Genomic DNA, 27,682 nt, shown 5'->3' on the forward strand with positions numbered 1-27,682 from the left:
CACTTTATTTATTCTAATGATCCAGTTTAAGAAGATCTATTTCCTCTGCTTTCTTGTCAGTCTTCTAACACAAAATTATTGTGTATAATTGTATTTGAAAAGGATTTTATTTACCTAAGGTAGCATTTGGCTACACATTGTGGTAACAAGATGGTGTTGGCTCTGAGACCAGCTTGTGTAAAGTTTGGGCACTCCTGATACTTTACACCAGGCAGAAGAAAAGCCTAAACTCTCTTCGAGTGTTTTCCGAGAGTTATTAAAGTAGCAGCAAGAAAGTATACAGGTTATGGTTGATAAAAGACTGGACACTTCTCGGCTGAAATCATTGCATACATTGGCAGCAGCATGCACCTGGCAGTCTGAGATAACTTCCCAGGTGGCTGGGATACTGCAGGGGAGGATAGTATCATGGCCAGGTGTTTTCGATCGCCCTCAGCAAGACACAGTCAGACCAGGACAGTTGAGAGCCAGGCCACCAAACATTCAGGCCACATGGTGAAGTTGAACTACGAACACTGACCATGGGACCTCTAGATGATGGTATACCTGCCACTCGGGTCGGCTGTGCGTGCCATGTGTGTCATACCCTACATTACATGGAACTGTTTAGTCTTACTTCCATGGGATAGCAAGTTCAACAGTTACCATGGCTTATGTTATGCCTTTGTTAATTTGGATCCATTGTCAGTTCATGGGGAGATACAGCCAGGTTAGAGATTTGCCACCATATGTCATGCAATGCCTGTCAATCATCCACATCACTATCCCGGATCTATGGTTACAGATCAGCATGTGCCAACATGAACCAACTGATGGTGGATGGTTCGCCTCATTACGGATTAGATCTAGATCAGAGAGAGGGATATGATTCTGATAATTCATCGGTCATAGTGTTGAAAGAGAAGCATCCAATACTTGATTTCAAACCTGGACACTCATTTCCTGATCTAATCAAGGAACCATATTATTTGATGCTGGACCTCAAACCAGATGTGCAGGAGGTAGAGGTAGCTCAGATCCTACCAGGCAAATAAGACCACTCTTTGTAGAAACAAGACTTCACAACTCATCAACTCCAACAACCAGATTGCAATCGATGGGTGGGGGCCATTACTGTGGGACCGGGCCATATGAAGGTGGTAAACTGGTCGGTAGAGGGGATCACCAATATTGAGTATTGGACAACCCCATTGCTTAGACCAAATCCCTTCGACATGGCTATGTTTATGGACACAGATTGTCACAAACCAAAATTCAACATAATCCCAACATTGGATCCAGTGGGGGGGGGGGGATGTTTAGTGTTGTTTGCAGGCAATTGGAAACACATCATGTCTGATCAGTGGATTTTTAGAGTGGTCCAGGAAATCTTAGTCCTTACAAACTGCACTTCATTCGACGACATAAATCTTTTAGTCAGACCAGAGGGTTGATACTTTTGTCTGGAGGGTCCCAACTTAACAGCAACTTCCTTGGCCATATAGACATTAGTGGACAAGTGTGTCATATGGAACTGAAGGATACGGATGACAGGCACGGCTTCTATTCTCAAGTTTTTCAAATACCCAAGAGCACGTCAGATATGCACATAATAGATCTAAAAATTGTCAACAAGGAATTCCTGTTGTGACCAGTCCAGATGGAATTGGTGTGCAAACTTTGCACATCACTCAGGCCTGTGAATTGGATATTCAGCCTAGATCTCCAGGATGCGTAGCTATAAGTTCCAATTCATCTAGGAAATATCTGTGATTCTCAGGGAGGGGTCGTTGTTACGAGTTCCTTGTACTTACGTTTAGGATACAGAGCTGATTATCAGTTTTGCTCACATCCAGCTGGTGCGTCCTAATGGATATATCAGCAGATCAAGACAAGATTTAGATACGTCATAATCTAAGAATTGTGTCATTACAGCTTCTTAGTTCACCCAACCAAGATGAAACTAAAGTTGGTACAGGATATTGTAGCTAAAACAGAGGAATCGTTTGCCCACCGGAAGAACGTTACCTCAAGATGTCGTACACCCCATCTGGACTTCTTCGCCACATGTCTCAACAACAAACCCCCACTGTAGTCGAGTTCTCCTCCAACCAGATCAAACATTACATACGGCAGCCGACAGCTTCATGCTTGGAACCGATTACATTAAAGATGCAGGATTTTGGCTGTTCTAAATTGACTGCAGAATCAGTTGGTGCATCATGGAGACCATATTCATCTGCCATCTATGACTACAAGTCCTGCCAGTGGTGCACATGACAAAGTTTGGACCTGTCACTATACCCGTGACTTCCTTCTTTATCTCCATCAGGATGTCAAGTTCTGTCAAGTCCTGCCCCAACATAACATGATGGGTTATCAATTGGTGATCGTCCTATCCTTATCCCTATCATGGGATCTTTCTTGGAGGATGTTAAGATCCCTCACACTTTTGGAATGGAATCTCTCGTTTGTTGTTTTTTCTGCTCTTCTGGACGATGCATATGAACCTGACATCCACCAAGTTTTGTTGCAAAAGACTAAGAGGACAGTTTCCTTTTGGCAATGGCCATAACGGCTTGGGTTGTTGAACTTCATGCCCTGGACATTTAAGATCTCATGCATGCTGGGACGTTGTAGATCTGTTATTGGTCTAAACAAGTTGAGGTATTTTGTTGGAAACTATTAGGTACCCCCATACCCCTAAATTAAGAAGGATATAGGTCCGAAAATGGATAGAAATTGTGAAAGTTAAGGGTATATAGTGCTTTTAGAAATCAGTACTTATGAAGTTCAAGTAACACGAAAAAATTGTTTGCATTTTTGTTACGAATAATCAGTTACCCTAAATACATTAAGTCAATTCATGAGGGAAAAATTCATAACATTCCTAAAAAGTATTTAAGTGTCCAAGTGAAAGTGATGAAATCACACACTCCGTAATTGGTTTGCTTTTTCTGCCCAGATGACAGTTTGCATTCAGTCATGAAATAAGTGCAGGTTTTCTTTGAGGTTTTGGAAAACATTTTGTTTTAAAATCCTAAAGAATATCTGTCATGTCTGTACAGACAGTATTCATTTATCCTTTTGTTCACTGCATTGACTTCAGTTGAATTTTCTTATCAAGGCTTTTGTTTGCCATCTCAACTGTGGTATCATTTACCTCAAGGACAAAAGGATGATAATGATGTTATATAAATTTTGACAATCTTCAGAAATCTTCTTATGAAAGTTGATATGACACGCACCTGGTTTATGAGTTATAAATTTTCCAGTATATAATAGCTTACATAAGTGCTTCAAATAAATATTGTCATCATTTAGTCCCAGCGTGATCTATTCCTTCACCGAGCCAGATTCAATGCTTTTGCTGCTGTTTGCTGTCTGATGAATCATGATGGTGCAAGATGCCACAAGAAGTACAAATATATCCAACACCAATGAAATGGAGCCAGTTGAATGCTGTGTGCACACCTCTTGTGCTTAGATACTGAATTGAGTGTGGAGGAAGTGCACTGCAACACAGGCTTATTCAAGATCGTAACCTGATCACAAGGCAAGTTCAGTTACAAGCAGTGAAATAATAATTTGTGTGGGTGGATCTAAGAATAACTTTCAAATTGAGAACAGTGAAGCCTGATGCTCCTGTTTTAGAGGTAATGAATGCTCTTGGATGACTTGTTAGCCACCACTATGTCTTGAGAGGAGAAATGCATGTTTTGCTGTTTACGTCAACGCTGACTATTGTTTTTGTGTATGTAGTGTTAGAATAAGGAAATGCTTTAGCCAAACATATTTAGTGTAATGTGCACAGTGACTTCATGTCATGTTAGGTAATGATGTCCAAGGTCAATGATAACTTTTGCTGAAGGCAAATTGAAGTTTTCTTTATCATCCTTGTTTCATTTAAGTTGTACACAACATTTCTTAATTTTCTTTTATATATCCTTACTATGTTGACACATTTTACTGAATTTTTTGCAATGACTAGTGTTGTCAGTAATTAATTTTAATTATTCATGATGCAAGAAAATTGTAGTGATGTCCTGAAATCAGTCAAGCAATCACACTGACTGAGTATCCAGCAACCCCAGAACATGAATGAAACAAAGTTTAGGTACACCGGGACTCTGATTTCCTACACAGTAGTAATATCAACTTAAAGTATAGGAGACCACACTTTTGTATTAGTAACATGCCCACAATTTTGATTTATTTCCATGATCAGTGCTGCAAACCACAAAAATTAGTGTACTAGAGATTAGAAATGCTGAAGGTTGGCATGTTTAAGGAGTTTTAAGATTTTAAAGATGAAGACAAATGACTAAAATTTTGTATATTTATGTTTGAATGCATATGATTGTTAGAATAAGAACAAAATAACTTGATCTGCTTCTTCAGTGCTATTTATGATGTACATGATACCAGATATCATTATTCCTGTCAGTAGTTTCATATCTGATTACCTATGAATATACCCTTGGGAATTGTTTCCTTACAGTTAATTTTGTGAAAGACATGGTCCATGGTTATCAAAAAAGAATTAAATTTAGCACTAGAAAGTTAAGCGACAGTGATACCTTGAGAATTAAGATGTAGAATTCTGGTTCCCACCAGTGAAGACACCCCAATTTGTTCAAGAGGTTCGAATCCAATGCGGCAGCCATATTGAAAAATCTATTTGTGGCCATTACTCTGCCATTTTTGTTAAAAATGTAATAATTTTATATGAAGTTTATGCAATAATATACCTTGAAAGGCGGTCACATGACTGCGAAACTGATGTTCATAAAACATCTGAAAGACTCATTTTGATGTTGAAATGTGTCATTCAAATGTTTTTCATGAGACCAGACTAGTCTTGAAATAACATAAACACTGATGGCTATTTCCACATTTCCCTGGGAATTCTCCAGCATGAATAAATACAGAAGTGTTGTTTAATCTTGCACTCCCTATTTTAGCAGTCAGAGTTGACTGTATGCTTTGTGTATGAATATCCTCTCTATGACCCATCCTAGTGAACAAAACATACCCCATGCATAGACAGTGAATTTACCTAAGTATCTATTTTTCACATCTTTTTAATCACCTTTCAATGGTAAGTCAACTGATAAATGATGACAGGCACGTTTAATGGCCACAGGTTCATTGAATTCTTCACAGACCATGCATCTAATGATGTTATTATTTAATCCATTTGTTCTTACCAAACTATAAAAGATGTTGTTGTACAGCAGCAATTTGAGCTTCCATAAGCTCATCTCACCTGTCCCTTTGAAAAGCTATAGCATCCCACCATACAGGTAACTTTCAGTGTAAACATTAAGTCACAGGTACTAAATGAGTACATCCTCCAAGGTATAAAATAGCTACACTGTTCATACAGTTTGGCCGTCACTCTATAAAGGTTCATACTCGAATATTGACTGTAGTGGGTGACCTCGCCTAGGTGAACGCTACCAAGCTGATTGTCGTTCATTTCCCGATGATAACGTTGTCAATCGCGCGGAGACATAAGAACTACTTTAGGGGAAATCCTCAATGTCTAAAAATAACATTAAAAATAATTAGGGAAAACTGAGAGCGACATCAATTTAGGCTATGAATGATACAGGCTTTGAAGTCAGACCGATCATGTATATGTCGTGTCACCGAAATGAAGCGTCCATTCGAAACTATAACACAAAATGCTTGACCTACCAAAAGAAATCACCAAGCTCCACACTATCGTGCCTCAGTAAGTCCAACCGCGCCGCCTCAAGCGGTAATCCCCGTCATCAGCAGCCGTAGTATGACTCAAACACACACCAAAAGTTCACAGAACTTTACTGTGTATCCATTTTCAGCATGAGCCGGGTCTGGATTTCTTTCCAATTCCACCGCTAACTTTACTAGGTGCAACTTGTATTTCAAGCGAATGACATTACGGTAGCAGCCATTTTCTGCCGTTTGTAGAACCAAGGGATGTCACTCCAAATGGACGGATGACATCACGACTCTCCGCGTTGATATAGTATGCTATAAATAATTAAAGTTTGATGTTTAATGGGTTTTGTTATGATTTATGTATCTGTTAATATAAGGATTTACACAAAGTGAAAGTTCTTAATTCAAATATGGTACATGTGTAGTGGGTATATGTATTGGGGTTCGCCTCAACATTCTCAAAATGCATTTCTTTTTGCACTGTAAACATTTTCTCTTCAGAAATCACTTGACTGATGTTTCCACCAATAATATCACTTAAATTTGCAGAGAGGTTTGAATCCGATTTTCAATATGTTTGCCACAGCAGTCATATTGAAAAATACTATACTGACACAATGAAAATGCATAAACAACTGTAACTCAAAATGAATGACAAGAAAACGATTTTGAAAGTAATTATTTTCTTGCATGACAAAGATAAGTGTGTGACACTTGAGTGCACGGGAGATACTAGTGGATGACAGTTCCAGCAGCAAGATGGGGGTTTAGGGCACCACTCCCAAGATCAAGAGGTCAGTAACTGATGTGACTATCAGTTGCACAAAGGCATGCTCGGACAAGGACGGATGTTCAAGCTCATTCCACGTATGTTCTTTCAAGTTTTGACCGGGGAAACTGTGGGCCATTTCATTGATAAAGGATACGTAGAAGTGGGACTCAGTACGAAACAGATTTCTGTGAAAGAATTGGATTTGTCTGCAGCCATACTCAAAACAAAACTGAACTTTCCTCACAGGAGTGTCATGAAGCTACCATGATAAGGTTGACTGCACGCAGTTCTCCCTCAAACACCAAATCACTTTCAAGGTATGGATGTATCTTTCATGGTTTCCCACAGCTTTCCGAGGCAAGGGAGTTAACTGACTCTACAAGTCTAGTTTCCGACCTTGCCAAAGTAGGCTGGAATTCTGGATTTAAATTTTGGCTGTACTAACGAGTCTATGTGCATCGTCCAATCAAAATCTTGCAGCGAACTGGATATCAGCTCATAAGAGACATGGATTTCAACATGCAGATTTCTTTCGACTGGAGGATTTGCAAAACGTGTACTGTAAACTGGGCACCGACAGATATTTCCAAATCTTTTCATGTTTTTAATCAAGGTGCTCATTTATTTGATGCACTTTGATACGGTAGAACCATTTATTACAATAAAGATCTTGATCATCGATCAGATCGTCTTGACTGGGTGCCGTCAAGTTGTTTCTAGCAAATACAAGTGACGTGAGAGGTGGAATCTGATTGGTCAGGAGGGACATAGACGGGACACAACTCATCATAGCCACTGGTGGCACTACCATCGAGCCACAAAATTCCAGCCTAGTTAGACAATGATGGAAACTGGTCTTTTGTTGTCAGTTAACACCGGTGACTTGGGAAGATGGGTTTCCAATGAAAATAGCAGCTATTCTTGCTGCTGGCCTGAAGCAATCATTAAAGTGTTGATGGCGAATGAAGCAGTCCTTATGGGGTGTTGTTACGTTATGTCAGCCTGGTTGGGGTTTGCAACTGATGCTACCTGTTTGTCAATGATGTGTCTGGAGTTGGTCATGTCATGGTTTGGATGCATGTGGACATGGTTTCATCTTTCCAAATTGCCTTTTCTGCGTCCACGTTCAAGAAAGCATGTGCAATGTTTTGAAGCATCAGACAAGAAGTACTTTTTTTGCTCAAGTCCGTCTTGAGACACATCGAATGAGATTCGAATTGTTGACGTATGCCTAAATACACAGAACAAATAAATTAATTCTGTGGGCATTTTGGCATATATTACCAAAAACTGAATATGCGCATTCATTGCATACACTGATATTGAGGAAAGTTGATATTATTACTTTATTGGTTGTAGCCCACTGTCTTTTGTTATCAGATGAGGTGAATATTTCTAGTTATTATTAAACATGTTTACTTACCATCAGACTATGTCATGGTGAACTGTGTTGTCTAATGTGTTTGCTAAGGTTGCAAAATTAGATGGCTGTTGACTGTTGTCATGTCCTAAAGCAATATTCATCAAGGTACTTTATTTTGTAACCTTATCTTTCCTAGAATTGAGGTTAGGGTATGAGATACAGAAGGAGGTGGGTGTTTCAACATGTTGGCATGCGTATTGTTCTAGAAATGTGGGGAATTCCAAGAGGCAGGTACACTAGTGCAACATATTCTCAGTCCGCTAAGCTGCCTCATTGCTGCCTTTCCTTCAGTCTTCGTCAGCTGTTTGCAGTGCAAATAGTTACATGCTGTTGTGGGGAGGTGGATACAAGACGCAGCCTGATCTTGCACAGGATTGTGTTGCTGTCCTCAAAAACAAAATGCTGATATGGTGGCCAACAAAACGATGGAATGTTGTGAGATCAACATGTTCATGTTGCTACTGCAGTAACACATCGGAGTTACATGGATTCATGACCTTCTTCAGACAGCCAATATGGCTATGGATTATTTGTTCATTTTTAGTTAGATCTGCTTCAAAAATAGACATTTGGAGGCTGTTGCCACAAAAATAATGTTTTAAGCAATTTTGTTATGTAATACACGTAGTTCGAAAACAGATGATTACCCCTGCATGATATTTGGAGAACCAATGGGTATTAGCTAGTTTTTAAGATTAACGTCCTTGTCAACTTTCAAGAACTCATATTCATCATGTTCATGGTGCCTGAACATTGGAGTAGTGACTGTAGTCGTTTGGAAAAGATACTATGTTTTTAGTAGCAATGAGATATTTCCACACAAGAAAACCACTTGAAGAGCCATTTTCTATTATCCTTGAAAAAAAACAGATTATATTTTGTTGAATTTATCACTATATTTATAGCCTCCATATGAGGCCTAAGTGTTGAGAGAGGTATTTAAACTCCTCTGTATTTGCTGATATACCCTTTGTTGTCACAGAGTAATGAAAGCACCAGCCATAAACACTGGCATTGAGGAAAAGTTGTCTGAAGAACAGTATTCACTCTTATGACTTGTTTGCAGTTCAGACAGTTATTGGATGCTATTTTGTGTAATTTTATCATAGTTTAGCTGCTAAAGTGTGTATTACCATGTCTTGGGCCAAGATATAGTTGCAGAGTAACATTATGTGTATTTATGCTTCCAGACATGACAAGGAGCGTCTCCGTGAGTTGGCGCAGAAAGAGAGAGCCACCAAAGCCAATACTTCCGCCTCTGACAGCCCCACCATGCCACTCTTTGACAAACCTTGCAAGGTTAGTAGAATGTTTATTAAATAGATATGTTTCCATGTTTATGGTTATACTTGTTTCAGTGTTAGACTGTCAATTACCTTGCCTGTGAAAGAATGTTATCAAGACATAATTAGACACATAAATGGTTAAGTTAGAGATATGATGTTCAACTGATGAACTCTCTTCGGAGCCTAACGTCAAAATGTTCAATACTGAGTAGACTATTAACCGTTAATTTTTGCAAGATTTGCAACATTGACCAATAAAAGGTCATAGGTGCCAACGCATGATGTAGATGTGAATTCAGGTTATGTCAAGAAACACACAACAGAGGTCAAGCATCAGAGAGCTCCATTCTACCTCTGCCAAACTGCGGAAAGTGTGCTAATGAGCCATCATATTCCCGATCCTTTGACTTGTTTGTACATCAGTCATCAGGTGTCCCCTCATGCATGTCCAATTGAAATTATATTTCCAGTTGTAGATTTTATGGAACACACCAAAAGGGATGAAAAATATTTTTGCTTGCTTTATGTCACTATTTTCAAGCAAATGTTTTTAACGATTCAATACAAACGTTTTGTAAACTTTTTGAATTGTTATGGTATGTCAAATCCACTTTAATCACAAAAATGAGTTTAATAAGAAATTGAAAACTACAAGGGCAAACATATCGGGATTCATAAAAATCATGTGCCTGAGAGGCATATCACGTCACAAGACAACAGTGTATTGTTTCCGTCATCAGGACGGCATTGTTGAAGATTGTTGACATCGTTCTACAAATTGTGGTTCCGCTGCTGTTGCGACTTAACTCTGTATGTAGACATCTTCTTCGGGAATAAATGGAACTTTATTTTTGTGTTCATTTCATGAAATGTTTACAACACTCGTGCCTAAATTCCGTTATTACCCTCGCTTTCCCTTGGAAATACCGGAATTTTGACACTCGTGTCATAAACATAATATGACATGAACACTCATATAATATCCTCTATGTAAAGGCCATCATGCCCAAACATGTTGCAAACCATATAGTTTCCCATCCAAATCACAGTATGCCAGCAAAACAATGGACTTCGTTTGAAATTGGTGGTTGGCTCAGTGACCACTGCTGGGATATGGCTGGAATATTTTCAGAAGTGATGTGATACCATACTGCACTCACTCAGTCATTATTCTCTTGTGACATCAAAAAGAAACAGGCTTTTGTTGGGTGTGTACATAAAAACTGAAAAATAAGTCTGTGAACATGAAAGAATAATTATTGTGAGACAAACTGTTTGAAGCATATAACAAGTGAATTGCTTAGTGCTGGCCCCAATCACTCTGGTTAATTTGATAAGTACAAAGCTTTGATCCCAGACTGACAACTGGCATAACTGTAGTTTATTAACAAATTGATTGATTTGAAAGTCACATCATTAATGAGAACTTAACAACTCAGATAAGAAGTTTCTTAAGGGACTGTTTTTTTATTATAGGGGAGGGGTGGTGAAATAGAGGTGGGGCCAAAAAGAGTTTTAACTTGGAAACAGTTAAGATCCCCACCGAATAACCATATGTACAATTGCTGAGTATAATGAGAGGAATGCTACCAGGCCTGGCCCTTCTGTTCATCTGTCCGGTTCTCTCAAAGGAGTTGGAACCTTGACCGTAGCATGCAAATGATATTATCTCTGCCCTATAATAAACAGATACATTGGTTTGTTATGAAGAGAATAATACATTTATGCCATTAGGAATCGCCCTGGGATCCAGCCTTGCCTCTAGAAACTTAGATCTTGGATCATAAAATGGAAACAGTTCAGATCTTTATGCAACATTTGTATCTAGAGAAGAACAAGTTCCTGCTGCAAGATTTGCCATCCACCCCTTTTAAATGCTGACAGAGTCAAAATTACGAAATATTTGCAGTATTATAAATATGTACAATGCAAATGTATATTTTGTCATGATTGTGTTAATATCCAGGTGAGCAATACAGGCCTTTTGTTTTTATTTTGCTGCTATGTGTCATTCAAAGTTGCCTATGTGAAATAGTTATTCTAATGACAGAAATGGCAAAGTAATGTTTACATGAACAAGAGCATGTTGAGAATGTAGAAGGTGGCGAATTATTGCCATCTGAGGTTAGGCGCCAGCCACAGTGGGCTACACCAGGGAGGTCAGGGTGACTCGAGTCCTTACTCTGTGCCACCTGAGAAACATTGCAGGCAAATATAATTACTGCCTGTCTCAAGAATGGTTCAAACCAATTGAGAGATATGTTGAAAAAAAGGAAAGAAATTTCTAAAACTGTAAAAATGTCTTCTTATCAAGTTGATTGAAACATTTTAGGTGAAAAAGATGTATTGGAAGTTGATGAGAAGGTAGCATGTATCCATCAGTAAAATGTGAGGAGAGCTGGAGGAAGTTGCAGTGTGAGCTGGGTAATCCCTTCTGACTCTCACTGATTCTTGCCACTCTGATAGGAGAGGGGGCATTACTGTAAACCTGTTACCTCAAACTAAATCTAATAGGCTCAGGTGCTTGCGCTTCATAGCTTGTTGACTTTCTTTACTTAAGGAGGATCTTACTGGATTCTGATGTTTTTCACCTCCATTGAACCACTGAAGAGGAGAGAAAAGTAATCAGATTATAAGGTCTTCTCCTGGAAAGTGTCTCATTTGTTTCCGAATTAATGAAATAGCAATTTCATCAAATTCAATTGATACAACGAGGGTAAAACTTCTGTGACAAAATCAGGCTACTATCAGTGGTATTTTAAGTAGAAGATAATGTATTCTAATTTTGATGTGATTATGATGATCAGTTTGAGGGAAAAACATATCTCGATTGTTGAAATTTGACTTCATTTGGCCGATGTCTGTCTTGGCATTTGCTACCTACTTACTACACATGCTGGAGATTTCATTCTTAATACACCTCAAATCACCCTGAACACCAATCACTTTGTGATATGTGTGATACTCTTCCTGAAAATACAAAGCATTTTCAGTCAGTGATAATGAATTACCTTCATTAATACTTGTAACATGCTCTGCTCATGTCAAATGCATTAATACATTAGTTTAGAGATTGAAACTTGATTCAGAAAGTATTGACAGTGTTGATACTCCTTCTGTCTTTGCAGTTGGAATTGTTCTCATGTTTAATTGTCTGACAGGTGAAGGTTTGATAATGAAATATGTTTCAGTAGTTGTCACTTGAATCTTTATCATACGATGTTTTACCATTAGTAATGTGTATGCACTCCTGGTAGGAGTTTTGTTTACCTCCGTCAAAGGTCCAAATCACAGGTTGTTTTACAGTCGTCATAATACATGTAATTCATGACATGAATCTAAAGAATAATCATTGACTTGGACTATATTAAAGTTAAAAACTTTTCACTGTTCCACTGTTATCTTACTCTCATATAATAGGCTTGTTGGGATTGTTAGGGTGTACATTTGAAGAGTGTTGAGCATATATCTGCTTGTATTCAGGGTCCTTTTCCCCTGGTTAGGGTAAGTAAGCCCACATCATTCAAAGTATTTTTATGACTGACTGACAGACAGACTGACATAGTTTATTAAAGTGTCACAAGTTTTGTTCACATAGCTAACACATTTCATAGCAGAGTAAAAGATGTTTAATATCCAGCCATATCTTTGCTTACGAGACACTACTTATTTATTACATTATGTACTATAAAATGCTATTTACAATGATACAATCGTTATAAAATGATGAAGAACAATAAACAATGCAAGTATCATGTGAGTAGTTGTTGTGTAAAAAACATGTTTCTTATGGTCGAAGCAAAACATTGATGCGTTAAGGATTATTTTCAGATAACAATTTAATGAATAGATCTTAAGGTTCTGTAGAATTGTAACAAGATAAACTATTGTTTTTCCTTAGGTCCTTATGAAAATTACTCTCTCAAAGGAAATGAACTTCTATTTCCACTTTATTACAAACATAACAAGTTCTGTGCTTTGAAGGGGTGAGGGGTCTATTGAGTCTACCAGTGCTTTATTTGTTTGTTTATCTCTGGCTGAACCTTGTCCATAATCACCAGTGACTAAAGAGATGGTGTAAATCCTGCTGGAGTACCATGCAGAAAGCAGAGGTACAGTAAGCCCCAATTGTCCCTGGTATGGTGGCCAGACTTTGATTGCTAGTGATCTATAGCCTGTTTTTATATTGTAATTTGTATTGTTGTGTATATTTTTTGGTAATATGCTAGTTTTAATATAACTCTGTGATACACCAGTTGTTTTACTGTCCTTTGTGACAGGTTTTAATGTTGTCTGAATGTATTTATTATTCATGTATAAATTGTACTCGTCACAGTAATGCTGATGTATTGCCGATGTGACGTTCAATTTTTACTCACTCGCTCGCTCCTAACGGAGCTAGAGACCTGTGTTAATTTGTGAGAGGCAAATGCTCAATTTGTTTGGGCAGCCTTTAAGCTGAAACTATTACTGTTTTACAGAATTTCTTCAGGTAAGTAGGGGTTAACATTAAAAACATTTTAATGTGAAGTTTACATGATATGCAGCTTTTCCATTCTCCGAGAGGTTAGTCACATGACCTTGAAATTAACATTCATAAATGTATGAAAGACACAATTTAATGTTCCTACTATTTTTTTACAAGAAATGACGTTAACACTTATTATACCCCCGTTTATGAAGTAAATTGGGGGTATATAGCGTTCCGTTCGTCCGTCCGTCTTTCCGTCCTTCCGTCCGAGCTTTTGTACGGCCCATAACTTTTTAACCATGCACCCTAGCTTCACCAAACTTGCTACACACATTTACCACAATGAGTACTTGTGCCTTTTGCTAGTTTGAAGATTCTGAACTTTTTAATTTTTGCCGTTTCCATGGAAACATTAAGTAACTTAAACTTTTAGGGTGGGTGTTTTGTACGGCCCATAACTTTTTAACCATGCACCCTAGCTTCACCAAACTTGCTACACACATTTACCACCATGAGTACTTGTGCCTTTTGCTAGTTTGAAGATTCTGAATTTTTTAATTTTTGCCGTTTCCATGGAAACATTAAGTAACTTAAACTTTTAGGGTGGGTGTTTTGTACGGCCCATAACTTTTTAACCATGCACCCTAGCTTCACCAAACTTGCTACACACATTTACCACCATGAGTACTTGTGCCTTTTGCTAGTTTGAAGATTCTGAATTTTTTAATTTTTGCCGTTTCCATGGAAACATTAAGAAACATAAATTTTGGGTAGAGTTTTTATACGATCCATGTTTACAATAGTATGTATCCTAGCTTCAGCAAACTTGCTACATTAACCACTATGATTGTTTTTTATCTTTTATAAGATTCTGAAAGTTTTCTCTTTTGCTGTTTTCATGGAAACATGATGGAATTTAGAAATTTTGATGACTGGTTTTGTATAGCTAATTTATTTTCCAAAATTGTTTCCACACATGTAGATCATCATCAGTATCTGTGCTTTGTGTTAGTTTCTGTTAAGGCTAGATGGAAATTATTAATTTATTGATTTTCTTATATGATATTGTTCCATTTTTTATGTGTTTTTATATCAACAATTTTTGGTCCTTTTGATAATTCTTCTTATGTAACTCCTCAATCAAATTTTTATTCAAAGGTGTTCATGGTGATCTACTTCCTTGTAGTGAACACTGGTAACATGGGAGATTTGGGGGGGGTCAATTGTCACTTGAACTCAATCTTACTTTTTAAAACATTGAAGTTAAAATCAGTTAGTTATGTAATATTTCATTAATTAACAAACTATTTACTAGTTGTTGTTGACCAGCGGGGATAACGGGGGTATGTGAGCTTTGCTCACTTCTTTCTTGTTACTACGAACACATTCCTTGGGGAACCCCTCGTCTTCCCTAGCACGAATACATAGAGAAGCGTTATTTCTGATAATGTAGACCCTTTAGTCTTGAACTCTACATTTTAGCATACATTCCAAAACATCAGAGAGTTTGACTGCATGCCCGTTCACAAATATGCCTGCTACGACCCATCTTTGTGAACAAAAACGAAGAAATGCATATCAAAACTATTGTAGTATCGACTTAACCGTGTCTGGGCTGGACAGTGACAATCTACCTAATTTACCTAAGTATCTATTTGACATCTTAATAGTCACCTTTCAATGATCGGCCAACTGATCAATCGCGACCAACACATGTAACCGCCACAGTTTCATTAACAACTTTAGAAATCCCTCCTGTCACTTTTATCGTATCAGCCATTTTGAGGTCTTGTAATTGATGTAAATTTATTATGACACGCTGTCATTTTTACTGACTTACCATGCTTACTGAGGTTGTTCATAACAGACATTTCTCATACAGCGGTGATTATGTTTCTAGGTTTGTCAGCACCATACCCGTGCTCGTGGGTTTTACGTCGGTCTGAGACCTGCATCTTTTCGGGCTTTCCTCCCACATTAAGCTGACACGCCGTGATATAACTGGAATATTGTTAAAAGCGGCGAAAAACCCAACTCACACACTCACTCATACAGTGGTGAAATTATTTGAATGCATTTGTTGTAAACAAACTAAAACAGATGTCCCTGTAAAGCAAGTTGAGCATACATACACTCACCCCACTTTTTGAGGAACTATTTTGTTCCGAGATACAGCTGGTTGTTGTATGGCTGTCAGTGTAAACACACTTGGAATATGATTGTTAATGATCCAGCACTCAAACCTTTGAGGTAAAAAATATTGATATAAAAAAATATTGTATTGACTTTCACTTTTTGAGTTTATTAGAGTATTATGAACCTTCAAAGAGTGAGGGCCAATTATTGTATGAACGTCATCGCAAAGCTCCTACATTCATACAGTTTGGCCCTCTATGAAGTTTCTTAATATTATACAGACATTTAATATCTCCAGAAGATAACAGATGTGTCGCAGTGATCGAGATAATAATTATTGTTCTTCCTGACTGCAGATCATTCCTGACTGCTAATTCAAAAAAATTGTTTACACTTGGCCGACAGGCAAATTTATTTTGCCTCATATTGTGTTCGCAGAAGGTTTTCACAGTGTTTCTATTTATTTTGAATTGTAATGTGTATATTTTTATTCAAGATAATTAATATATGGCATGTATTGCTTGTCAGCATCTTGGCATCAATTGTAGCTCATCGGTATCAAAGATCAGTATGACTCCCTGGATGGATTGCTTTTCATCTATAATCTTGTATGGATCTTGTATATATCTTACACTGGTTTGTTGATGAAGCAGAAGGTTACTGGTACTTAAATTGATCAGAAAGTCTATATCAATTTTGAAGAGGGCAGTTGTATATCAGTCCTATTATTGGTATCCTCTTGCTATAGATATCAGTATCCAAAAGAGAGAAATTGTTAATACTTACTGGGTATGTTTGACCTAATCTAATTAATGGCCATGTAAACAGGGTGTCAGATCGGTTCATATTCTAGAATATTCACGAATTGTCAGGAAGATAATTTTCAAATTTGGTAATGGTATAGAAGAATTTTCATTTGATAGTTGATGGAGTAGGACGTTTATTTTATCAAGTTTTCAAAGTTATTAGACCATTCAATATTTTTTTTATCAAAACTTTGCACAGATGTCAGTCCAACCATCAAAAGGATCCTTTTGTAATTGAGGAATTTAATGAATTTTCTGTTTTGTTTCCCTGACAATAATGTTAAGTTTAAAGAAGGGAAAGATGTGGTTTGTTTCCAGAACATAACTCAAAAGATCACTCAATATTTTTTGATATGTTTTGCACAGATACCAGTCTAGCCATGAAATGGTGCCTTTTGCTGTCGGAATTTATAAAAAATTGTATTATATCTGGTTTCCATGACAACAAATTCCAAGCAAACTAGAGTTCATTTCCAAAGCAAAGGTCATGAAGCATTTTTATTACCTCATTTATCAATCAAGTGGTCAACAACTGTTTTTAGAAGTTACTATCTTATCTAATTTTTTTTTACACCATCAAATATCGCCTCCTAGTGGGCAGAACTTTTATCCTGGCTGGGTCATACCAAAAGTGTGTGAAGCCCATTTCTGGTGCCCCCCCCTGCCGTGATATTGATGGGGCGTAAAACCAAACTCACTGACTCATACCAAAAGATATTAAAAAATGGTACTTGTTGTTACCTTTACTTGATGCTCCGCATTGAAAAGACGAAGACTGGTCTGCTTGGAGTCAGTATACTGTGCTTGAGTGGGGTATCCATGTTAATCTGCAGCATGGCATCTTGGTGGAATAGCACTATAAAACTAGTCATAAGTTTGGACTAGTACAAGCAGCCACATACATACATATTGCTATGTAAGTGCAGTAGTCTTTGAATGTGATGTTAAACACCACCCTACAGAGATGGATGAAGGTACCTGTCAGCTCGCAGCATATTAATCAGTTTTTGATTCAGTGTTATGAATTTTACAACACGTCCCAGGCAGCTTTAATGGTCAGGGAGGGGTAAGAGTGTTGCACTCAATAGAACATACCATTGGTGGGGGTATATGTATTTCATGCTTGTTCCTACATGTTCTTCCAAATTGCCCCATAAAATTCTATTGGCACATGCAAAGTTCAAGGTCAAGGTAATGAGATAGCAAAAAGCTCGAAAGAGCCCACATTCTCAGAAAGTGTAAACGCATTTAACATTAAGCCAAGTACCATATATTGCTGTGTATAAGGCGAGTTTTTCGTACCTAGAATTAGAGGCTTCAAAGGGGTTCGTCTTATACACAGGTTTGAAGAGTTTGGATGTTTTTCCCCACCAACACAAAGACATTTATACTGATAGCATGTCATTCAATATTGTTTACATTAATTTCGGGGGAATCGTGTGTGAAGTGATCTGTAGATCACACAACTCACCGTTATTTACAGCAACCACAGTAAGTTTACCGCTATTAACATTTTGAAACAAACTTTAGTTGCAAGAGAATGGATACATATATCATAAATGCCATACTTTGACTCCTTAAAAGTCATATTTGAGGCAGTTTAACTATTAAATGTCAACATAACGTTTTCGCAATCGAAATACATGTAGCACTACAGAGACTGGTCAAATTGTTCAATATGTAAAAATACCCACCATAGCAATGACCTGTACCAAAGCAGGTTTTCCCCTGACGCAGTATTCTTGCGTATATGACTCTCAATTAAGGAAAAATATGTCCAGAAATTAATGACTGCGTCATAACTGACGCAATTTCAAAATATCTGTGTTGTTGTTTACCACTTTTGGAATGAAAATATTACAACTACTCACCTGAACTTAATTTTTATACATTTTCTGAAGACAATATATTTAAACATCTTAACCCTCTGGATGCCGAGTTTTTTTTCTGACGCACATTTTTTTAAGATCGGAAAAGTGAAGGTTGTGGCGAGAATTGCGCTCACGCGGCACTTGATCTACCTCTGGCTATAAAATTACGCAGAGGTGGAGAATATTAAATTTCATATTTGATAGTGTAAATTTAACTGTAAATATCAAACCGTTTTTTAAGAAAGACACTCCTAAGTGTTGTCCGAGAATTTTTTCTGCGTTGAAAAACAGTAAATTTCTCCGCTTTTTATCGTACACCGATAAAAGTACTGTGCGACAAAAAAATTTATTAAGAAGCTTTAAGGAAACTGTGAGAGAACAAAATACTGCCTAATATCTGAACGACATAACTGCATATCAAATGCGTATATGCGTATGTATAACGACATACATTCAATTCCAAAAATAGCATGCCGTAAATGACGAAAACTGATTTTTCTCTATGACGTCAAAAGGTGACAGAGAGGTTACACACTTACAAAGAAAAGGGGGCATAACTCCGCTATGCTTAGCTCTAGTTTGTTGTAACTCAGGTCACTTGGTGAGAATTAGCTGTGGGTAAGGACAGTATATTTTCGTGGTGTTTTGTTCAGGAGGAACCAAACTATTCCAACACAAATATCGATATTGAAACTGTACACGTTTAGTTATAAAATATACCCATAAGAAATGATGAAATAAAAAGGAGGTAATAGAGAAATGGATGGCCTTATCTAACCTATAGCTTAGTCCTTAGATTCCAACATTCTCCTGATTGTGTAAGTGTAATTTGACAAATGTTGCATCATTATTAATGGAGCACAAGCCTTATCATCAAATGTAATGAAATACCCTAAAAATAACACGATTCCTTTTGACGTCATGGCTGGTTTTATGTCTTTGATAACGTCGGAAAAAGACGACACTGGTATTTTGATTAATATATATCTCCCCTAATTTCGTTCATGGTATGGAAAACCTCGATGTGTGGAACGGAATTTGACGCTTTTTCGACACAACATAAAATGACTGCTTTCACCAAGTAAATAATGTCTTGAATAGGTAAACAATTAGATAGTTTATCGTGTATCTTAATTGGACAAGACACGCACCTGTTTGGCATCAATTTACGAAATGAAATTCCCAAAAGAATATTTCAAAACAACCAAAATTATATTCAATATTGGACATATATTTGTTCATTATTATGTTATTATTTCTGACACAATAAAAGATGCAAAGAAAGCTCTATTGGTATAGAATTATCAGGATAATCGTATCTGTTTGAACCAACGGGGTACCTGGCATGGGTTTTATTTTTATACATTTTACAATTCCTGGAGAAATAAAGTAAACTGTTTACTATCCTGTGATCAAAATATTAAAAAAATAATGTAACCATTGATTATATAATGCAAAACGAGAGGAATAATTCGTAAATTGTTTATGACTAACGCGCACCTGGCGAATCGTTGGATATCACTGTTCTCTGTATCCAACGACATAAAAGACAAATCCAAGACCAAGACATTTCAGAAATGTGTGCATATATTTTACCGAAAAATATTATCCATTTTGTTACAGTAATTTATTCAGTTTTAGTTATAAAATAAAATGAAACGGCTATTCGTGGACATTGGTTATATGAACTTATATTATAATACTGTATTCAACGTATTAAGCGCCCCGCTCTAATAAGCGCCCACGGCGATATTTGCTAATATGTTGGCTAGTGAACAATCTAAATTAGCAACCCTTCTGATTGATCAATGTACACAAGACTTATTTATTTGTGTATAATACGCACTCGTGTGTTATATGTACCCTTAATTATGGGCATTTAAGTCCTGGAAAAATATATTTGTCATATATAAACATTTCCGGCAGTCAGCATAAACCACGAAATCTGCGATCTTTTAACACCAAAATAATATTCTGATAAGAGCCCCCTATTTCTAATTTTGAGAGCGCCCTGGGCGCTTATTTCGTCGAATACGGTATTGACTTATTACACATCCCAAGAAATACGTACATGCTGCAGTTACATTTACACTTCATCTTGTAACACTTGTCCAAAGGAAAGAAATATCGTAGTCGACACTATAAACCTATCACATTGTTATGTAAACAATGTTCAAACAAACAGGAGATTATCAAAGGTTCGTTCATACATGTTGTGGCCTATATGTACGTATGATTTCATTTTGAACATTGACAAATATCCAAAGTGAAATTAATTGTGTGAAGAAATGTATAAAAGACATGCAAAATATACACCATAACTGAAACTGTAAACAGCATGATACAATGATCATGTGCACTCTCATTCAAGGACCTTCACCTCATAGAAATTACCAAATATGTACAACAATGTTGATGTATGACATCACTACCTGTGACCCACTTTTACAAAATGGCGTGTTCACTGTCAACAGTACGCGGGATTGTCTGAGGGGACTTTCGTAGATTCAGGGATCGTATAAACATAAATGTGACATGTAAGTAATCAGAAACATTCTGACAATCTATGTACTGTTGTTTGTTGTCATAATTTTCATTGAAACAAACGGAAATAGTCAGAAATTCCGATATATACCGTTGTCGTTGTGCGTGATTTTGCTTCAGTCATGGCGTCAACCAGAACGGTTACTTTGACAACTTCTGTTGAAAATATCAAATCATTGCAATGTATCTATTTGAAATTCCCTAATTCTTCCTACGATTCTCTCCCCATGCATATTCTGAAAATGTTGAGCCAATATCTTGAACGAATAGACGAATGGATAGCTCAAAATAGGAGAAAATGCTACAGTGTGTAAAATCTGAATTTTGCTTTGTTTACATTTCAACCATGTGCAGTTTTTCGAGCACAGCGTTTGTTTTCACGCCTAACTAATTTTGCTTGATTTCTTCTAGCCAATTTGTATTGGTGACAATGACCATTGTTCATTTGATTCTAAAATGTATGAGGAATTCAAGGATGTACGTATCGCAGATAAGTTTGAAATATACGTGATGTTACAGGCGTTTCATAACCGGTGTACCTGAAACGTGAAACACTATCCAATATGGCGGAAAGTTCACTTTGGCGTTCGTGTTTTCGTTTTTCCCAAAACATTCTAAACGATTCTAGGGTTATCGGAGACGTTTTGGAATGATCATTGGTGATTTCATAAAAGACAGATACCCGTGATCATTAATATGCTATTTTTGAAATTCATTTCTCGGAGTAAATATCTGAAATTTAGATTTCAAAACATGCTGTAAATAAGGCCGTGAGTGGTGATTTAGTAATGTGTAAAAAATGGCGACATTTACGATGTACCTAATTTTCAGAGGTCATGTTCAGTACTTTTACTTGGCCTAAAATGCCAGTGGATGATTTCACAGAACAGGGAATTTCCCACCTTATTCAAAACTGTAAAGTGTAGTTGTGTGGGTGATGTATTTTGAATTTTATTCGACTTCAAAGTGAGGGTTGTAGAGGAGGGACATACATCCAGGTGGTTAAAATTTACGTCTAGTTTTTAATTAATCGTCGTTTCAAAATATATTTATGCATCAAAGTGAACGTAACTCTGACACTCCATGTGGCTTCGATGACAGCACGTGATGTAAACAAAGGAAAATTCTGCAAATGGACAAGATTTTTCATGTTTCGGCATATTTTCTCACTAAAAGTTAACCATGACATATGTTTATCTAGATGTGTAGACTCGTAAAAAATGAAACAGAAGAAAATATTATCATTGTTGCGGTGAATAATGTGATTTGGCACGGTTACAGTATGTGGTTAAGCAGAACCTATGGAACGGGGTAAACAGAAGTTATAAGTATCGGAGGGACACATGTTTTTGCCGAAATTTAGGTAAACATTATTGAATGAAATTTTAAATAAAATTAATAAAATAGATGACAAACATAAGGTCAGATATACAGAGAACACATTTTTATTACCAGATGTAACAACAGGATTAACTTGCGTAATTCAATTCGGATTTCTTATGCTATTTCCGATGACGGATTATGACAGCCTGAAATAAGACTGAAGAAAAGTCTGTGCGTATTATACACGAGAGATATTTTTTTCAGGATTTAATAGCCCATAATTAGGGGTGTGTATTATACACGAGTGTGTATTATACGCGAATAAATATGGTATATACGAAATGTAAAGCTTTGGGCGTGTTTGTTGTTGCTAATAAACTGTATTCAACCAGAAAATATTACGAGTGTTCACAAGTCTTCAGTTCAACTTCACTGTTGATAGATAATACAAGATATCTAGATAAAAGATCTAAATGAGCTAGTGGTAATAAAATAAAATATTGAAGTTGTATCATTGGGTACTTTTTAACTTAATCACCAATAGGTGCGGGCGGAAACATGTATAAACGTGTGTGTGTATTGTGTTTTGTTTTAGCCCAAATGGCAGACGTTTCAAGCTAAAACATATATAATGAACAACAAGCTGATTTCTCCGGTCCCTTGTAGTTCGTTATAATCATGTTCTACTGTATACATGCATGGATTACTTTGTGGACAGTTAAGATATAACAAAAACAGTTGCTTTCTATTTTCAGGTATTTGACATGATTGACAAAAAAAAGGAAATATCAGTCTGTTTTGGTTATCTAAACTTTATTTTATCACAATAGTACATGTAAGATATTATCGATGACACAATTTTTGTATCGATAATCAATAATATTACTTCACATCTAAATAATTCTGATTAACGATCCCAGCCCTAATTTTGTAATAAAAGATGTCAGTTAATATTTATGGTTAATTAATTTTATCAGAAATTTATGAAATGGATCTTTGAATCTATTGTACAACATAGAATTTAGATAAACATCTTACCACAATTTCAACAGTGCATGTATCAAGCAGAAAAAAACATTAGTTTTGTTTGTTTGTTTGCTGTTTAACGCTGCACTCAGCAATATGCCAGCTTTATGACGGTGGTCTGTAAATAATCAAGTCTGGACCAGACAATCCAGTGATTGACATCATGAGCATCGATCCACGCAATAAGGATATGATGACATGCATCAACCAAGTCAGTGAGTCTGACCACACGAGCCTGGATTGCTATTCTACCCCAGATCTTCACGGGTCCAGAAAAACTATTAGAGCGGCATTTCATATATTTACCGTATACTGCTGTGTTATATATAAGGCAAGATTTTGTACCAAGTATTAGGGGCATAATAGGGGATCGTCTTATACACACGTTTGAAGAGTTTGGATGTTTTTTTCCCCAACACAAAGACATTACTGTGAACATGTAGTACCAGAAATACTATGTCAACAAATCTGTACTGAAGTACATAAACTAATCATGAAGTATCACTGTCTGGTTATAAAAAGTGTTCATTGTATATCTGGACTTATGTTTGTAATCTATTTTATTAATTTTGTTCAAAATTTCATTCAATACTGTTTACATTCATTTCGGAGAAATAGTATGTGAAGTGATCAGAAGAGTACACAACTCACAATTATTTACAGCAACCATAGTCAGATTACTGCTGTAGATGCCTTGAAACGTACTTTCATGGGTAGACCAGTAAAGAATGGATATATATGTCATAAACGCCATACATTGACTCACTGAAAGTCATATTATTTGTTGTAGTTTGACTATTATATGTCTCCATAAAGTTTTTGTTAGCGCAAGCGCGGGAATTGACGGTGATTGGTCAAATATTCCATACGGAAAAATATCCAGCAATAGCAATCAGCTGTACAAAAGTGTTACGCTAATGGTTATTAATTTCTTTCAAATATATATATATATATATATATATAGTAAAGCTGCAGCCAAAATAACATGATATTGGAATAAATTATTCCTGATAAAATAATAGTTTCAGATACATTTCTTGCGATCACTGCATCAAAATTCTTTAATGTTATATTATTGGGTAATTTTTATCCGAATCACCAGTAGATTCTGAGAAACATGTGCACAGCTGATTGCTACTTCCGGCTTAGTTTATGAGACAATACACATGGTAATCTTAATCTCTGCATATAAAACAATGCCTATCAGAACAGGAAATACAATTTTATCGGTAAATCATCATATCTAGTGATGTTTTATCTCAAATTTCAAATTTGTATTGACCAAGTTTAATTGTTGTGATCTTTTCATTTCCCTAAATTCGCTGAAGGGATACAATGTTTTTTTCTGCAGATGCAAACACATTTGTATTGCAAATGTAGGGATTGTGTCACATGCTTCATTCCGATTTACTTTATTGAGGGGTGTGGGGGCTTATATCTTGGGTCGCTTTGTAGATGGCGATATACGGTACTAAATATCTTTGTTATGTAAATATTTGATGTGTGTAAAAGGACTAAGAATTGTTCAGTGAAATGTGCTAGTTCTCCTAACTGTAACCATCTTTGAACAAGGAATGACATTGTGAACAGAAATGAAACAAGACTCTTGGAGTTAGTTCAGTGTTATACAGCATTTCATCCTTCATCTTAATTCTTCAGGGTTGAAAAAAAGCATGCAAGTGTGTCAAAGTCATTCAGGCTTTCTAGCCTGTACTTGTCTATTGGCAGCAGATTTATCAGATTTGGATGTAAATATGTAATGGGCTAGTATGAGTTAAGCTTACTAGACAGAAGGACAGAAAGGAATTTGACTGGGGGCTGCATATGTGCTGCTTAGTACCACACGTCACAGGAAGTCTTCAACTAGTCATTCCCCAAACATATTGCAATAACAAATTTCATACACACTATTTATGATGCACTTTAACTGTTTCGAAAGCCTGAATGTTGTAAAATTTCTTTTGAGCTCATAAAATTTATTTTAAGCTAGTAACATGCAATGTAAAAAATCTAGTAAAAAGATGTTGAATGACAATTTTGGCCTTGTTGCCAGGATGAGTTTGAGCACAGGCTGAGAGCGTGAAAAGACCTAAACTGTAAATGATTCAGAAGATAGGGCTTCAGATGGCCATCAGGTCAGTCAGGTCAATCTATGTTCAGCCATCAGAGCTTCTCCAGAAGTATATGTTTATCTGGCACATGGAAATCTTGGTTAAGGATTGTTGGTGAATTTCTATGAATTTACAGTTGATATAAATTAGAGTGAGGGTATGTTGATAAGAAATAATAAGAGCTTATCACTTTATATGTACTGAGACCTCACTCACAACTCTTGCCATATAGTGTCCTTGAAGCCAGCTAGTTCACTGTGGTGATAAACACATCGGTCATGTTACTGTGTTACAATTGTAAATCTTTTTACAGCATACATGTTGTTTAATTATATAGATGTAAGAAATCTGCAGAACATTCTCCTGTAAAAAATTCTCATTTTGGCAGTCAATACTGTAAGATTAAAATCTACAGAGAAAGAAAACTTGTATTTGAATAATTTATATGAAATGTTATTTTGCCTGTTTTTAGTGTTGATATTGCATGCAATTTATTAATGTTTTTTTTAAGCAGTGGTTTGGCATCAGTAGATGTCTGGAATCTGGAGAGGTCAAGGCAAAAACATCAGCATCAGTCAATGATACAGTTGTAATCCTCTCAGGACTGCTTGCTGATTTACAGTTATGTTACTGTTGGAAGCTGGTTGTAACACCTGATCAATACATGAGCAGATCGTTTGTCAAATTAACATAACAAGTTATCAGGCTCATTTGAAATTCCATTTTGATATTTTGGGCCTCAAATGTTCATCTTTGAACATTTATTTAATAGTAACAGATATTCACTTCAAACTGAATTTGTCATTGTTTTAGAGCATTACTGTGCCACGTACATGTTGCATTAAATGAATAATTTCAAACATGCTCAATAGCTAACAAAGCTGACACTATAATATAATGCAAATAAGGTTGTAGCTCTGAAAGTACTTTTCATGAACATTCATGGTCATGTTTTCTAAATGGGAGTCTAAAAAAAGAACTGTTCACCCTCCTACCCTTAACAGTAGCTGCTGTTGCTAGTAAAAGAATAACAGAACTCTATTCCATATCTAACTGCAGATTTGAAAGTTCTCTTTCTTTCGTTGAAGGTCCAGAATTCAAATGAAGGTGATGACATTAACCAAAAGATTCGCCAGGTGCTTGGTGAGTTTTCTGACTTCAAGAGCAGAGGTCCCAAGTACCAGATAGGTGCACTAGCAGCACCTACGACTCCACAACCTCAAACTAGTGGCAGCAAGTTTTTCAAACATCCAAGCACACACAATGGTGCTTTAAGACATGGAGAAAACAAATCCACACATGACCACAGCCGCCGCAGTCTGGAGGGATCTGGGTACAAATCCCAGTCTGGTCAAAGCTCAGATTTAGATCCTAAACCAGTGGACATCAAATCTGGCCATGGACACAAACAACGGAGTGATGTGAAATCTAGCCATGACCACAAAGCAGGGTACAGTGACAAGAGAAGTCGAGACCACAGTGCTGACTCTTCTTACAAAACGGGAAGAGAACACAGAGGCCATCATAGCAACCATGATCGAACTAGAATGCCCTCAGATGGGGGTGGGGGATCTGAAGGTGGTGGTGGTGGTGGAGGAAGCAGGCGAAGTCACTCCAGTGAACGCTCCATCCATTCCAAACAGAGTAGCAGCCACTCTCAGTCATCCTCTTCTTCACAACAGTCTAGTCTATCCAGTTCCCAGTCCCCTGCAAAACCCAGTTTCCCTTCAATGCATTCACCCTTGTCATCACAGAGCAAGTATCAGCTTCATTCCAAACACTCCACCAGCCCAAGTCCTAGTCAAACTGCCAACAAATCACAAACTTCATCCAATGTCATTGTCCCGTCTCCCAAAAAGTCACCAGGCTCTGCCAGCAAGCCTGTGTTCCAGCCTAAACCTTCATCTGGTTCTCAACACAGTACTTCTTCAATTGCCCCCAACCAGGCCAGTAACATGCCTCTTAGGGAGTCAACTACTCCACCAAACGGCATTGTCAGTCGGGGACCACTGGTCAAGCAACAACAGAAAAACAAACTGCCAAAGCTTCTCATCCAGTCTGAGGTAGGATTCTTCGTTAACATCTATAGGTGTTCATCAAACATTGCCTGGAAGTCTGTCAGTGATACGAGTAGTAAATAATTTTTGGCAAGCCCAACTATTTTTTTTAATAGGTATCAAATCTTTGGAAGGTTTATATCAATTTTGGTTTTCATTGTGATTTTA

The 27,682-nt window shown here is 36.9% G+C and overlaps 1 protein-coding gene across 2 annotated transcripts in view; it reads left to right on the forward strand.

The window, feature by feature from the left end:
* Positions 1-27,682, forward strand: part of LOC124139821 (AF4/FMR2 family member 4-like) — a 151,352-nt gene that overhangs the window by 15,862 nt on the left and 107,808 nt on the right. For both annotated transcript variants that reach the window (XM_046507173.2, XM_046507174.2), the window contains exons 2-3: positions 9,074-9,182; positions 26,546-27,520. In XM_046507173.2, the coding sequence (XP_046363129.2) occupies positions 9,074-9,182; positions 26,546-27,520 (1,084 nt within the window). The remainder of the gene's footprint in view (positions 1-9,073; positions 9,183-26,545; positions 27,521-27,682) is intronic.

Source organism: Haliotis rufescens, unplaced genomic scaffold (assembly GCF_023055435.1).
Source record: "Haliotis rufescens isolate VD_foot unplaced genomic scaffold, xgHalRufe1.0.p SCAF_7, whole genome shotgun sequence".
Lineage (NCBI taxonomy): Eukaryota > Metazoa > Mollusca > Gastropoda > Lepetellida > Haliotidae > Haliotis > Haliotis rufescens.